We start from the raw sequence: 15,578 nt of genomic DNA on the forward strand, positions 1-15,578 counted from the left end.
CATTTCATTTTAGTTCTGAAATATATCCATAATTTAAAATAAGGGCTTTTCTTTTCCAGTAGTTACCCAAACTAATTTTTATTTTTCAATAAACAAGCAATAAGGAGAGAGAGAGAGAGAGAGACATGTACACATATCTACGGACATGATTAAGGTTTCTAGTATTGTTTCCAACAGCAACAGTTCCTAGCTTGCTATTTTTCATTAATCTAAACACACTCCAAAGAAAATCTAGTATTTTAACTCACTGTAAATTAACAACATTTCCAACAGCAAAGGAGTGGATTAGAATCTGAATTGCTCATATTTCAGTTCCATGTCAGTGGTTCCCCTCTTCCCCCATTATATTTAGGTGATCCATATGGTTCCCAGATACAGTACTCTTCTACACTCCCACTACAAATCAAATAGAGGGCTGAATCCTGCTCAGCTCCAGGAAGCTCTGTTGATTTTTATTAGCAATATTAATACCAGCTGGTCCCAGAATATGAACATACTTTGCCTTCCATTACTTTGCTTTTTCAGGTACTCATATGCCTGTGACTTTTCCAGGTGTGTGTGTGTGTGTGTGTGTGTGTGTGTGTACCTCCAGAGCAATCTTCTTACATTGACCTTTGGAGGCAATATATTTTAGACTAGAGATGGCCAGTTTGGGGGGCCATGTGCTTTATCACCCAAGTAATGAAGACTAGGCAGGTGGTGGCAGTTCATCTGTGAATGTCACGAGGCAGAGCATTTTTACTACCCAGGAGGCGTGGCTCTGTTACTCTTTAGGAGTCTAGTACTTGGCAGGGTGTAAGCTGTCCATGCTTGGGGGCAGTTTATTTTATCTGCGAATTTATGTCCTACATTCCTGCAGACGCTTCAAGGAATAAATGGTGTCTATCCCCATCCCAAATATGGGACTACCTTGGTGCTACCCAGAACTCATAAACTCTTGATTACACATAAAAATTGTATCAGAGGTTGGATGTGTAGTCAACAGGTTGCCCTTTCTAGACTGTGTGCACTCTGCATATCCCAAGATAAAAAAAATAAATGTGGGTCAAGTGCTTGGAAAATATAATGTGCAGCCGATGTGTATAGACAGTGTGCAGCAACTCAGAATCAAATGCACATTTACTGCACATAAAAACACCAGACTTCTGCCTATAGAGGGATTCAATGGCGTACCTTTGAGGGATGGTGTGAGGATGATTGTAAAGCACACTGAATACTAAAAGTGTTAGGAAATAACAATGCTTCATTGCCGCATCTCTCCTTGCACACTAATGTGAGCACAGGACTAATATTGGTGGCAGAAAGCAAAGAGCTGTGCTTGGATTCTCTGCAGATTCATCTGTGTCCATGATGCGGGTTATTTTTTAAAAAAACTGTGAACAAAGAGAATATAGCATGGGAAGCAGCCATCTCTAGGTGTCAAATTATTGTCCCTGGAAGTCTAGCTCTTTTGTTAAAATAAACTGGTGGGCGGGCAGAATACTCTGATGTGAACAGATGCGGTTCTAAAGAGGCATTTATCGCACTTCATCATATTTGTCACACAAAAACAGAAAGCCTGCACTTTTCTCCCCAGGTTGTAGCCTTTCCCCACTTAAAAATCATTGGGGCAGACTGATTAAGGGGATGGAAACATTAACATTTCAAAACATAATGCACGTGGGTGTACATTATTCAGGAAGGTGCAGAGAAGTAAAGAAAAAAAGGATTGACGTTTGCTTGATGAACGTTCTGTTTGTTTCTGCATCTGCTAAATGCAGACAGTAGAGCTTTACCATTCCAGAAAGGTAAATACCCATAAAATATCATCATGTTCCAGACAAGACTGCCAGGTTCCTAGGGGGAATCTCCATAACTATTGGGAATATGCAGAGTTTACTTTATTTGAATGCACATAAACCTTGAGATGACTATTGGCTTAACATTAGCTGTGGGCTAAACACCTAGCTGGGTGGCAACTTCAGTTTTAGGATGGAAGCTAAATAAGAAGGCAGGGGGAAAGCTTTCATTTGCAGTTTCCACTGCATATACAGCCTTTTACCTGTAACCATCCACTTAAGACTATGGGCACACGTACGGTTTGAAATGCACAGGGCTTGTTATTCCAAAGAGTGCTTTTGTACATAGCACTTTGCCATTGTACATAGCTTTGCACAGCAACGTTGCCTAAAGCGGGAGTTAGTCTCTGTGCTATCTGTACATACTGTACAGGTAGGAGGAGTGTTTAAGAAGCAGTGAACAGCGATGTTTTCTACTCCCCTCCATTCATGTAGTCTAGTCACACCCCCCCCCCCAAAGTGCTGGAATAAATGGTGCAACACCTCACCGCACTTGCACATGTGTAGTTCCTTCCTCACTTTGAAAAAAAAGTGCATTTTAAAAATATGCAGCGGGATGTTGTCGGTATGTACGGCACCACAAAAGTGCACTTTCATCCAGCACTGAATACAAATTATCACACAGTGTGTACCTACCATGAGTCTAGTGCCACTGATTAACATGCCTAATCAGAGTTTTGTTTTAAACTCTCGCTGGCTAGAGACTCAAATATACGGAGACATTAACTAAAGCAGAGCAATATTTTAGAAGTACCCACTTGGGATTGCTTGGCCAAAAGGAGAGGAAAATAATAGCCCTTCATTACTGATCAGTTGTGTTGGCAACTGATTTGTCGGAGTCTGTCTTTTAATCACACAAATTCCTTCATAGCTTCCAGCTAGGAAAAGGTACGGCACTTCGTTAGTTGTTCAAGACTTTAGAGGGCCTGCCTGCCATGACTTCAAATGTCTAGGCTTATAGTATACACAGTCAAGATTGCAAAAATGTAAAGAATTTAAGATACAAAAATAAGTAAAAAGGACCATCTAGAGAATGCCAGGTCCCCATTTGTGGATTTTTAAAAATCCTCTACTGGCAGGAATTCCCACTTGCATATTTTATTACATTTCCTCTCTGTATAACAAATGCTTGATACACTTCAATCTTAATTAACATTATTACAAACAATCCTCATTCCCCACCCCCGCTGTAAATACTCTACTGATTGTGCCCTGTAGCTAAAAATATAGGTTTTGTAATAGATATATAGATATACAGTAGGCTCTCCATTTTATAAGCCTGAAAGATCTTGCCTTGTTGATTCATTTCTGAACATACAGATGTCGACATCTAAACTAGTCCTAGATAGACTGGTGGCTGAAATTCCTAGAATACAGATGGGAATTGTATTTGCCTGCTACTTAATTGTCCCATGTTTCACCTATAAGAAATTTTCCCTGGGTAGAAACAATGCAAACACACTCACATGCAAGAGAGGGATGGAGGGAGAAGCAAATGAACAAAAGAAGGAAGAGGAAATTACAGAAATCACAGATCTAACATGTTCTTAGTAACCAGAAAAGGCCAGCTCTTCCATCCTATTCCATTATATTCAAATGTCATGCCCTCCCCTGCAAGGAAGATATGCCCTTTTCAATCCCCTCCACCCCCGAAGTAGAAAAATTCCATATTTCTTTAAAAGAACACAAAAATAAGTACTGTATTATTATTATTTTGTTGTCTTTTGGGGTACAGAGTTCCCCGTGTGTTGCTTTCAGATACATCCTGCCAAATTCTCCAGATCTTTCCCTCCCCTCCCATGACACCTCTGTGATCCACGTGGTCCCAAGAATGAAGATGTCTTGTTTGCTAGAGGATTCTACTGTTAGTGTAAAGTCCTGCAGCACTGGGCCAATCTTGTTCATACAGCAGGTCAGTCTGGGATGATCTTGAGCCTTCCAGCCAGGGCTCTTGTCACTCATTAAAGACACCCAGCATTGCTCCAGTCATTCATTTCCGTCTGCAACGAAGGATCGTTGAGTTCAAAGAGCGGGTCTATGTTGACAGAACTTGAGAGGTAATCGTTTCTCCCTTCATCCCAGGGATGCTGGAGGAAAGAAGTGGCAATGAAGGTCTCGTCAAAGTCCAAGCTGTTCTGGTTGGATTCGGTTAGGATGTAATCCTGCCCGGCAGGGCACCACTCCTGTGGGCAGTCAATATGTCTTCCATGCACAGTCAAGTCTACATCCCTGGTTATTGGGCTGATAGGAGGAGTGATCTCCAGATCCTCGAAGGTGGAGAAGTCACCATTTAAGGTGGTGTCAAAGATAGCTTCCCAGTCAAAGTCACCTTTCAGAGACCCAAGCTCTGTCTGCTCTTCCTGAGTAAGCAGAGGGGAGCTGGCGAGACGGGCTGTCTTGCACATTCGCTTGGGGAGTGGCTGCTTGCGTTTATGGCTCATTTTCCCATCTGCCGGATTCCAGTTCTGGTCGCCGGTGGCTTCTTCAAACTCTTTGAGCAGCTGCTGAGACTCCATGTTGATTTTCAGGATGCTGTTGTTTTTCCAAGATGCCGTCGCCTGGTGAGCCAATGAACTGGAGCCAGCATCCTGCTGGAGTCTTCCGGTGAAAGCTGGGTGGATTTGCACGGGGGGCATCCTGCGCTTCTTGAACGCTCCGTTCATCAGCCTGTCTGCATACTGGGGGTCGATCTTCCAGAATCCACCTTTCCCTGGTTCGTCCTTCTCTCGTGGCACCTTGATGAAGCACTTGTTCAAGGACAGGTTGTGCCTAATGGAGTTCTGAAACCAGAATTAAACAAAATGGAGTTTTAATATAAGTAACTGCAAACATAAACCCACATTGAAGTGAATACAATGAAGGCGGCTGAATCAGCTGTAAGTGTGAAGGTCTCTTCAGCGAGGAAGAAGGCTGAAGTGGCTTGCCACAGTGAAACTGAATCTGGAATAGAATGATGCTTAAATGAGCCACATGGCCAGGCATATTTCTACAGATAAATGACCATCCTTGTTACTATACAACTTTGAAATATATGGATTCATGCCTCAACTCCCATCACAATATTTTAACCATTATGATCAACCAAGAACGTCAGATCATGTCACAAGAGCATTAAATTCATACAAGAGCGACATGAACCAGAATATTTACTGGAAGTATTTTGTAAGAACCTTCATTTGAGATGGTCTATAGATGCCAATGGCAAGTGTGGGGAGATGAGGGGTGTTAGTACCCTGTCTGCTTTTTCTAGTGCATGCATTGCATAGTGTTAGGGCACATTTAACACACACAACTTCCCAGAAAGAATCCTGGGAACTGCAGTTAAGGGTGCTGGGAATTGTAGCTCTGTAAGGGGGAAACTATAGTTCCTGGGACTCTTGTGGGGAAGCCGTGTGTTGGATGTACTTTAAATGTAGGGTATGGATCTGCCCTTAGTTTCAAGGTTTGATTCTGTTAAAATGTTCTAAGTTGCCCTGAGCTTTCAGGAAAAGATCTTATGCCATGTGTGTCTATATTACAAGTTTAAACGACTTTCAGAGCACACCCTGGTTTTCAAATTGCTGTTCTGTGCAGAAGTCTCTAAGAAATAATTCTCAGCACTCTTGCAAAGCTACCATTTCCAAGGTGTTGTCAAGGAAGTCAAGAAGAGAGCTAAATGAGATTAAATCTGTTTAAATCTGTACTTAAAACTTTTCATAAATAATAATACTTAAAACGTGAAAAGGGTCTTTCATCTCCCTCATAGTACACAGACACTCATTCTCTTATTGACACACCTTTTCTAGTCTGCTGCCCTCCTTCCATCACTCCTTTAAATAACAAACATGCCAGCAGAAGTGGAGCCAAGACCGAGCCACCGAGAAACTAGAGTAATTAGGGGGAATCCCAAAATTTACAGAAGTACAAAACATCCTTAAAAACAACTGATGTGGTTAAAAAAGAGAGATGATACTCAGTAACCACAAAAAATTAGTTACAGCTGGAAAAGAAAACCAGAAAACCATGGTGGAGTAGCCTGAAGACAGGTATGGATGGATGTACAAGATAATATAATGATCCAGTCCAGTGTTGGCACGAGAAAAAAATATGGATGGTGGAAGAGAAAGTGCAAAGAGAGTTTTGATGGAGGCATATGTGGAAGATTAAGAGGAAAATTGGCCTCTGGAAATAAGGCACCCCAACAATCTCTGCAGGTGGAGGGCAAAGAAAGAGAAGTAATTTTTAAGCAACCGCATGCCCAGCTTTGCTGTCCTTTAGTGATGCTTAAGGAAAGACATTTATATTCCCACAAGCTTCAGCTCATTCAGAATTACTGGAGGGGGAGAACACCTTAATATAAGAAAAAGCTAATGCAGATGCCCTCCATTTATCCTGAGTGTCAGTCATCATAAGATCAAGTGTCTCCTTTAATATGCCAACAACAACACCCTGCCCATCTGGCAGCCCCAGTTACAATGAATAGTTTCTTTCAATCTAAGAGACTGCATATTAGGTCTGGACCAGAACAGACTGTAATGCAGTGAAATAGTGTAGTAGAAATAGCGCCTTTTCCCCTTCCATGGTGCTAGAAGAGACAGTTTCTGTTTCACTAGTTTTGGTCAGAAGTGTTCACAGCAACTTTCTGAACAGTGAGATGAAGAAGATCACCATCTCACTTCCTCAAAATCAGAAGAGAACAGACCTCAATGCTTTAGGAGACCAGAAAGGTAAGCCAGACATTTTATGGCCCTCATAGTTGGATTGTTTTTTAAACCCCATGCTAGCCAGAAAACTGATTTTGACCTGGCTGATGTGTCACTTTAAAAACCTATAGTTTAAAAACGAACATGCAAGGTACTTGAGGGACTGTTAACATCTCAGCTGCTTTGCTCTTCCTCTGCTCATGCCAGGCTAATAGGATTATGTCTAAACCTGGGCTCATTTTTTTTTCTCCCTCCAAACAAACCATAAACTGTAAATTACCTAAGTTTGTTCTTGGCTTCTGGCTTCTGGTTTGCTTGCACAAAACAAACAGTGAGCTCAGGTTCTTAAGTGTCACTAATCCAAACCATGGTTTCATTCCTGGCAGGAGTAGGGGAGGAATGAAGCAGCTGCGGTTTTTGCTCTGTGCACCAGCACACTGCAGGTTCACCTTTTAAAGCACAGCTAAGCTTCAAATGATGTGTGAACCAACATGTCTGATGCTCAAGGATTATCCCAGAAACCACAGCTACCATGGTACACTATGGTGCTAAATATGACGACACTGTGAAAGAACCACTTCATTTGACAGAAATGGAAAAGGGGACACAACATAACTCCCCCCCCCTTGCTCTGCACACTCACTGGCCTCCTTGGTATGGATTGCTTATATTTACACACCCATGTACGACACACATTTGTGCACCCATGGAACATCCTTTGGTTGGAATGGACTTCATATGAAATCACCCTCTGAATCATCATAAAAAGAAAAGAAAAATCAGAAAAGCTCTAGAAAAAAATAGCAACAAAGAGAGAAACCAAAAGAAGGGGCATTTACTGTTCCCATAGAGCTACTCCTCATAAGAATGAATGTGCATGTCTGGAGTGATGTGCACAATCAGAAAGGAAACTCTGTTATTGGGTAAATAACACCCTCTTATAGAGCACAAAGCCATGAGGGTGTTAAGAGATTGGATATGGTAAAGGATTGTGTGCAAGAGTTTTTCATTCTTTTTTTTTTCTTTAAAAAAATGTTGCCTGGATATCTTTATGCTTATTCATCCATAATCCGTATTGCCAAAGAGCAAAAGCAAGGCTTGAATGCCTGGAGGGCTAAATAATAATAAGAAGCTATTCCTCTAGGCTGAAACTCCCTGGGCATCTTGGCTCCTTTCCAAAGCACACAGCTCCCACAGGAATCTCTCCCCATCCCCCCACCCCCCTGCTTATGGGTGGCATGACATTTTGACTTTGTGTCTGCACTTACAGGAACTGGGGTTGACGAGGCGGGTGAGAACATGGGCACGATGGGAGAAAGGGGGAGGAAAGAAAGAAAGAAAGAAAGAAAGAAAGAAAGAAAGAAAGAAAATTCCTGTGAACGCGCTGGTCTCCGATGAGTCAGAATTTACTGTTTAATGAAATTTTACAAGGGTCAGAGAATAACCCTCTTCCCTGCTAGAGTCAGTTTAAATCTGCTGGGCTTGCCTACAAGCTGATTATTACCCAGCTAGTTAGCATATTTATCATTCTTCCCTGCAAGGATCCATCAAACCACCTGCATCATGATAAAGAGGGAGTGAATACTGGGTTTTTGTTTTTTTAAAAAGGGGGAAAGAAAGAACAGGAAAGTTTGCATCAACCACATCAATATGCAAGGGTTTTCTTTCTTTCTTTTTTGTACTTATTAATCCCCATGTTGTTGTTAATTCTGTAAAACATAAAATGTTCCAATCTCATAGGAAACATAATGGATTTAGTTTTGGTCAATACCTTTATTAGGATTTAGGACCACTAGAATGTCAGAAAATAGTGAGCAAGCTTTTGAGTTCTCCAGAAGTCTTCATCAGGCTAGATGTTACACTTGTTTTATGCATTGTGACCATGGTAGGAATCAGAAACATCGACTACACTGAGCAGCGTTATTGTAGTGACTGCAAGCAATAGTGTTTTGGCACATCAAGAGACCTGGTTGTGATACAGTCTACTAGGAGGATTGGAAACAAGCTTAGCAGTGTGTAGTGGCAGCCTTTTGACAGGTGATGGAATGACAATAATTCTGTAACATGTCATGTCATCACCATCATATCCAGCCACCTAGAATCTAACTCATTCACTAATCACTTAGGATGGAGAGGAAACTCTTTGTTTCACCTTAAGCAGGGGTGCCAACTTCAATAAAATACTGGAGGGCCCATATAAGCCCCACCCCTTGTAATTGATCACATGACGCGGTACATGCACACCATTTGAATGGCAATGCCCATCAACTTAGTGGGGGGTGGTCCCCTCAATTTGGGGGGGGGGGTGAATTCCCTTCAACCCCTAGGAGTTGGCTCTTATGATCTTAAGGATGATGTGGCAAGGAACATCTCAAGAGGGTTTCCCTCAAGGATTCAACACTAAAACTACCCATGAATATCACAACTGTCACATCAATTGTCAGAAATGAATGACATGTACTCATCATTTTCCTTTGACTGAGATGATGATGATTGTTATTATTTTTAGAAAACAGTGCTTTGAGAGCAGAAGGGAAAGTCCAAGGTATAGAATTAAGAGTGGATGCTTGAAATAGGCTGACTTTTGGGTCTCCGTCTATTGGCGTGGGGCTACAGATTCACTGTCTTACCAGGACTATTTGAAGGACATAAAAAATTACAAGCCATATAGATGCTACAGCAATAGAGTCCAGTTAAGTACCTTATAAAGACCTGGTGAACAAATTTTATTTGGATTTTCTGAAAGGCAAAACTTTCCCTCTTTTTTCCTACCCAAACTTTTACTTGTCCAGCCTACCGTTGACTCAAATATTTTTAAACCTCAAGGAGCCAAAGACACAAATGAGTCTACCATGTATCACAGACATTGGGAATTGAAGGAGGTGGTGCTCAAGGACAGAGATTCCTCCTTACACTGTAGTGCTTGCTATGGGAGGGAGAGAGCCTCAACATGCATTATTTCAATATTGTTGTTAACATGGTAACAAAAGTGAATTTATTCTCATTACAGGCCACAGCCTTCATTGCAGGCTGATGTCTTATGTCCAAGGCTGTTCAGCTGGTGGTCATGAGACTTTGGCTCTTCATATGCCGTTATTGGATTTCAACTCTCATTACCCTCAGCCAGCATGGCCATTGATCAAGGATGATGGGAATTGTAGTCTAGCAACACCTTGCAGGTTACTTACACCTCTCCAAGAGGTTAGTGAAAAGTTATAATATTTCTGTCTTTGACCATTTGAGGCACTGCATACTTCTGATCCAATATCCCAGCCATTCTACACTTAGATGCACCTCTTTCCTAATAACCTCTCTCAAATCTTTATTTTGCCTTATCTCAAATGCTTCTCCACAGTCAATCTTGGAAAGCATCAGGTCGCACAGAAAAGACACATCAATTTCTTTGGCACTTGCGTTTCCTCCTCAGTGGATCAAAGGGTGGGATGGGGGAAAAGAAATTTATACCCCTGACTTTTTCTCCTCTTTCTCCCTAGAAGTGTATAAAGCAGTTGCTTGTTTTAAATGCTCTCCAGGCATGATGCAAATCGGCCAAGTATATCCTACTTGTGTGACCAACTAAATTTTGGATACAAGAAGTTAAGCTTCCAGATACTGAATATGGAAGATAGTTCCATATTCAAAGAGCTGGTTTCCAAAGCCCTCCTAACAAGATTGTTCCCACTGAAATCTGGAAAAAAATCAAAGACATTTCAGGGTGGAGCATTAAGATTTACAGCAAAGTGCAAGGCTTACTCTTGGGTATATTCAAGATAAAATTTATTTTAAAAAACCAGGTATCCTGAGAGTGTTTGTTGTGGCTATTTTTTCTACCTCACTGTAACCAGAAATATAAACACTTGTGGGGAATAATCACATGTTATCCACAATGAAGGATGGAGTGGGGTTGACTGCCCCCTTCCCTCTCTAAATGGTTCCCCTGCCTCCCAGTTGTGCATTTAATTGATTCCAAATGTCCATTTATGACTGATTGGATTATCAGCATTAAGCATCCAATGAAAGATTGGAGGAGAATCACCTCTAGGCAACGCCACCCGCCTCTTGGCTCCTACTCCGGCCATCTTTACTTTTCTTTCGCCCTCCACCTGTTTCCTTCTCTCTTCCCCTTAACTGCCCCTGTGTTGTTTTTCTGTACTTTCTATGGCACTTCCTTTACGCTTGTTGGAGCCTCAAAAAAAAGGACATTCTCTCAATCATCCACAGTCTTTGTTAGATAATTGCTACCTTCAAAAGGAGAAAATGCCTGTTTACATTGCTCTGCTTTCTCATTTACCACAACCTCTGTGTGCTACTAAGTGCTTATTCCAGGCAAAACACCTTGATAGGAAACATACCAAGCAACAGTAATTGCACTCTAGGGAGAAGGAAGCACAGAAAGGAGCTGCAGCATGAATACTACAAACACTTGGTCGCTTTCTAATGTCATAGGAGGTTGACAGGAGATCTGTTCCTCATCTCGTGGCAAGAGGGTCTTACAGCCACCTGACCACAGACACAGCTGGTTCTCCTGTAAGGTGGCACAACTGACAGTGATGGAACCTCACATTATGTATGTATGACAAAAGATGATCCAGGAAAAAGGGTGCTAGTGTTTAAATTTGCACACCCACCATACATTTAAAGCACATAACCACCTCCACCACCCCTTATAATCTTGGGAACTGCAGTTTGTTATAGCTGCTGGGGATTGCAGTTCTGTCGGGGTGAGCTACAGTTCCCAGGATTTATTTGGGGTGTGAATGCTTTGAATGTGCTCAAAAGGTATGGTGTGGGTCCAGCCCCCGGTTGCAAACCTAACTCTACTTAGCTGGGAGTAAGTCCCATCAAGTAAGTCCCTGGCGTGCTCTGGTCCACAGGGTCACGAAGAGTCGGACATGACTAAACGACTAAACATCAACTGTGTTGTGTGTTAAGAATGTAGGGAGCTGTTTGCTGCTCTAAACATGGCCATTTTTAAGGATTCTGGCCAAGTAGTTTAGATTTCCTTCATTAGCATATTAGGTGTACACAACACTTGCCTCACATGGAAATTATGAGAATTTAAATAGTGGTGAAACAATTTCACTGTCAGATAATGCAAGTCATAGAAGCATCAAGGCTGATTTGGGAGGATGGCTGGTCATGAACTGCAGTGGATAGCCAACAGAAAACATGGAGACAGTAGCAAGTGCACTATAACCTCACCCACATGACTGGGTGGCCAAAATGCAGAGAGGTATGGGCTGTCCCATCCTAGGCACCTACCTGCCATGTGGGGTCTGCATGGCGGAAATAACAGAAATTATCTGTAATCCATTTATAGATGTCTGAGAGGGTGATTTTGGTTTTCTTGCTCGCTTCCATCGCCATGCAGATGAGTGTGGCATAGGAGTAAGGAGGCTTTACGTGGGGATTAGTCTTGTAATCTATGTCTTCCAATGGCTGGCCTTGCAGGTGTGCAGTCCTGGATGTGGAAGAGGAGATTGGCTTGCCAGGGGTATGGGGCATCCCCATGCAAGCCGGGTCACCAGCTAGAGGGGAACACGGTGCAGCAGAGCCAGGGATCTTGTGATAGCCGTGAGGATCTGTGCTGCAAGGGGAAGAGCTTGCCTTGCCCATGTTGGCGTTGATGATGGAGAATTCTTGAAGCCACTGTAGGCTGGTCAAGCTGTCGTCCAGGTTGCTCGAATCCGCCATGCTGCTTTCCTGGCCTTTCTCTTCTTCAGACTGCATGTTCAGCCAGCTGTCAGTCATGTCAGGGGAAGCCAAAATAGGCAAGTCCAACATTCAGGAATTGTGGGAGAGCAGGAAGGGGGAAGAAGGGGGAAGGGCAGGGGGGTGACAATCCTGCAACAATAACATGAAGAAGTTCAAAGCCCCTAACAAATGGGCGGCTCACAAACAAACACTTGAGCAGGTTGTTTTCTAGCCAGACACTCTAAAAGCACTGGAGCCAAATATACCCTTGAGGTAATCCCAGAGAATTGAGCCATCCCTGGGTGTAGCCTGCTTTATGCAGACTACAGCCTAAAATGGGTGGAATTCACCCAAATGCCCCTTTTTTTCTTTTGTGGCAAGATTTTTCGCAAAACTGCCAAGAATCTAAGTAGCATTTGTTCCTATTGAAACACTTAAAACCCAGCTAGAAACATGCAACTGAAATGAACATGTTAGAATCTCCTTCTAGGTAAATAAAAATTTCTTCAGCTTCATAAATGCTTCAGTTTGCAAACCTGACAGTCCCTAACCCTTTTACAGATTCCATCTTAGTGATTTGAAGTAGCCTCTGTTTTAAATCTGTCATTGATTCCTCACTCAATGCACAACACCATCAGTTTTTGTTTTTGTTTTCTTCAACATTAGAGGTATGAATACTGCCCTAAAAATGGTTAAGATGGTGGGAGTTTCATGCCATTCCATAATGCCTAGAATTTCCAAGGCTATCTTGGGGATAAACATGATTCAATTTTTTTTTAAAAAAGGAAAATCTACCTCCAGCAACACAATCCATAAGTTGAAGCACTTTCATTAAGGCAAGTGGCACCCCGGTGCCAAACACATTATGTGATGTATATCCCACTGATTTCAATGGGACCTACCTTCAGGTAATGGGCTTAGGGTTGTAAATTGCTCCCATTGATTTGGCAGGGAGCTAAATCGGTTTAAACCTGACTGCTTTGACTCAGCTGGTTCATAGAGCAGAGGGTAAAATCACACCTAGGCTGCTCAAGGCTGTAATCCTGTACCCAGAGAGTAAGCCCCATTTACCTCAATGGGGCTTAATGCCCAGTATATTATGCATAGGACTGGGCTGCTTTGAAATCCTATGAATCTTGTATGCCACATATGTAAGCATAACAAGAGGGCGTTTAGGTTGGAGAACCAGAAGAAGAGTGGCCGAGTACCTGTATTTAAGCTTTACTCCCCCTGAACTAGTACATGAAGATTCATGCCAACCATCTTCACATGAAAAACACAGAATTCAATCAAGCCCCCAAAAGGCTCTTACCATGGATTATTTCTTCCCCTTTTAAATGAAAGTGTTGTTACATTTGCGTTGATGGATTCATGAGAGGGTCCCTCTGCATTCACGTCTGGCCAGAACCATAAAATAAAAAAATTGTGTGCTGGGAGGATTCCAGCCTCCCCAGGATAACGTGGCGGACAAATAAAGCTGGCCTGCCCTCCCCGCCTTATGAAGAAACAAATAATTCCGTTTATCTTACCTGTTCCTACGAAGGAATCCCACTACCGCCAAGTGTTTACTACTAAGCGCCGAATATTCAGTGGGGTGAAGTGTGTGGCGGTGGGGGCCGGGTAGGGAAATAAGGTAGATTTCTTCTACTGCTCTCCCGTTGGATGAATTATTACGCCCCTCGCTGCCAGAGCCCTTTTATTCCGGAGCCGCTGTGATTTGTAAGCAACAGAATGACTGTCAATAAGTAGCTGCTCCGAAAGGCTTCTCTGGATGCTATGGAGACGCTCCGCCCCTATAAACAGCTTCTGCCCCTCTCATTGGTCCTCGGATCTCCATGGAGAGCGCAATCACTTGACAGGGTTTCTCTCTCTCTCTGCGGTTCTGCTACTTTGCACAAACTTTGTTTTGCCCCCCCCATCCATCTCTCTCCCCTCCACATCGCGCCCCCCTCCCACCTGCTTCATTTGCCACCAGTTAATTTTTAGTCACGGATCCTGGCTGCCGTGGTGGGAAAAGAGAAGCTTATGAAACCTTTAAAATCTCAGTGATTTTAAATATCTGATGAAACGCAATCGCACGCATTTTTTTTTAAAAAAAATAAACGACCCGGTGAGGGGGTGGGGGCTTCTTTTCAAAAGCGCGTGCTTGTGTGCGCGCCGCCCCCCCCCCCCGTCGGCTGCTTTGCTTGTAAGGGTGGCTCGGTTGGTATGTGGCCACTGCGCACACAGAGGGGTGGGGGGCGTGGGCGCTTGGGAATTATTTGCTGTGAGTTTCATTAAGACAAATTAAAGTCCACTTGAAACAGCTCCCAGATGCCCATTATTCTTCGGGATACTAAAGGAAAGCTGGAGGTGTGGGGAGAGAGATCCCCTCTGCCAAGAACAAACAACCCAGCAACCAGAAAGATTCCAGGCCTTGGAAAGAAAGGGAACGATTTCAACCGCCTGCTCCTTCCTTTCAGTGGGGCAATTTCCCCCCTCATCTCTTTAGCTTGGCGTTGCTTTTGTCCACTCTGATCGGCAGGGCAGGGCAGTTGCTGACTCTCTCCCCCCCTTCTACCGCCCCAATCGACGAGGCATTACCTCTGCTTTGAAGTTATATTTGAGAGAAAACGATGAAGAGTCATTGCTTGCCGTTGGAGGGGTGTGGAGGAGGAGAGGGCATTCATGTGCAAAGGTCTTGGCTCTCCTTGAACCTTGGCCATGGCTGAATTAATAGTTAGCCTTTCATGATGCTAAGAAATTCCGGGGGCCAAATTGACCCCAGTGCAGTTTGGGCCCAGAGAAGGCAGCCAGCACGGCTTTTCCCTTCTGCTTACCTGCTTCAGTTCTGAGAAGTTTACCTTCTCTCCCCTTGATCTTTGTGTAACCTGAAGTAATTAGATGAAAGGGAATAGGGGGGGGGGGGAAATATTGTGTGTGTAGGAGAACAGCAGACCCTGCATCAAAAAGGTTGCTGGATGTGCCCCCCTCTTTAATTAAGAGGCTACAGCCGCCGCCCTATATAATAGGATGCCCCCTCCCTTCTTTCAGAAAAAAGGGATGGTTGAAATGGATATTAGGTATTTATTACACGTTCATGCTATTCTTCCTCCAAAGAGTCCATGTTAGGTTATATAACTCCCTGTCTTTTTATTCTTACAACAGCCTGTGAGGTAGGCAAGGCTGAGAAGTACTAATGAGCTCAAGGGGAGCTTTATGGCTGAAGTGCCATTCTACCATTCTGCCTACAATTCTCATTCTCTCTCTCTCTCTCTCTCTCTCTCTCTCTCTCTCTCACACACACACACACACACACACACACACACACTTTGAAATTAAGTACATTTCCCACATGGAAATCTCTTAGAAATGGAAGGTGAGC

At 43.1% G+C, this 15,578-nt stretch overlaps 1 protein-coding gene across 3 annotated transcripts; it reads right to left on the minus strand.

Moving 5' to 3' along the window:
* Window positions 1-1,370: 1,370 nt before the first annotated feature.
* Window positions 1,371-14,827, minus strand: FOXJ1 (forkhead box J1). 3 transcript variants are annotated; one of them, XR_014153618.1, is made up of 4 exons: window positions 13,744-14,109; window positions 11,783-12,364; window positions 1,880-4,618; window positions 1,371-1,769 (listed from the first exon to the last, which is right to left on the minus strand). XR_014153618.1 is itself a non-coding variant. In XM_081850850.1 (4 exons), exons 3-4 carry the CDS (start codon window positions 12,302-12,304, stop codon window positions 3,800-3,802), a joined length of 1,341 nt encoding a protein of 446 aa, XP_081706976.1. In that variant the 5' UTR covers window positions 12,305-12,364; window positions 13,744-13,924; window positions 14,798-14,827; the 3' UTR covers window positions 1,371-3,799. The 3 variants fall into 3 exon arrangements, 2 of the variants coding, with proteins under 2 accessions (XP_081706976.1, XP_081706975.1); XM_081850850.1 differs by adding an exon at window positions 14,798-14,827 and having other exon boundaries at window positions 1,371-4,618; window positions 13,744-13,924; XM_081850849.1 differs by having other exon boundaries at window positions 1,371-4,618.
* Between the last annotated feature and the right edge of the window lie 751 nt (window positions 14,828-15,578).

Source organism: Podarcis erhardii, assembly GCF_964252035.2.
Source record: "Podarcis erhardii genome assembly, chromosome: 2".
Classification (NCBI taxonomy): domain Eukaryota; kingdom Metazoa; phylum Chordata; class Lepidosauria; order Squamata; family Lacertidae; genus Podarcis; species Podarcis erhardii.

What these genes read in the sequence shown, in the direction of transcription:
- FOXJ1 (XM_081850850.1), bottom strand. Translation starts at nt 12,304, where the DNA reads ATGTTGGACTTGCCTATTTTGGCTTCCCCTGACATGACTGACAGCTGG. An exon ending in ATGCAGACCCCACATGGCAG is followed by an intron (nt 4,619 to 11,782) that starts GTAGGTGCCTAG and finishes TTCTGGTTTCAG; the next exon opens with AACTCCATTAGGCACAACCT.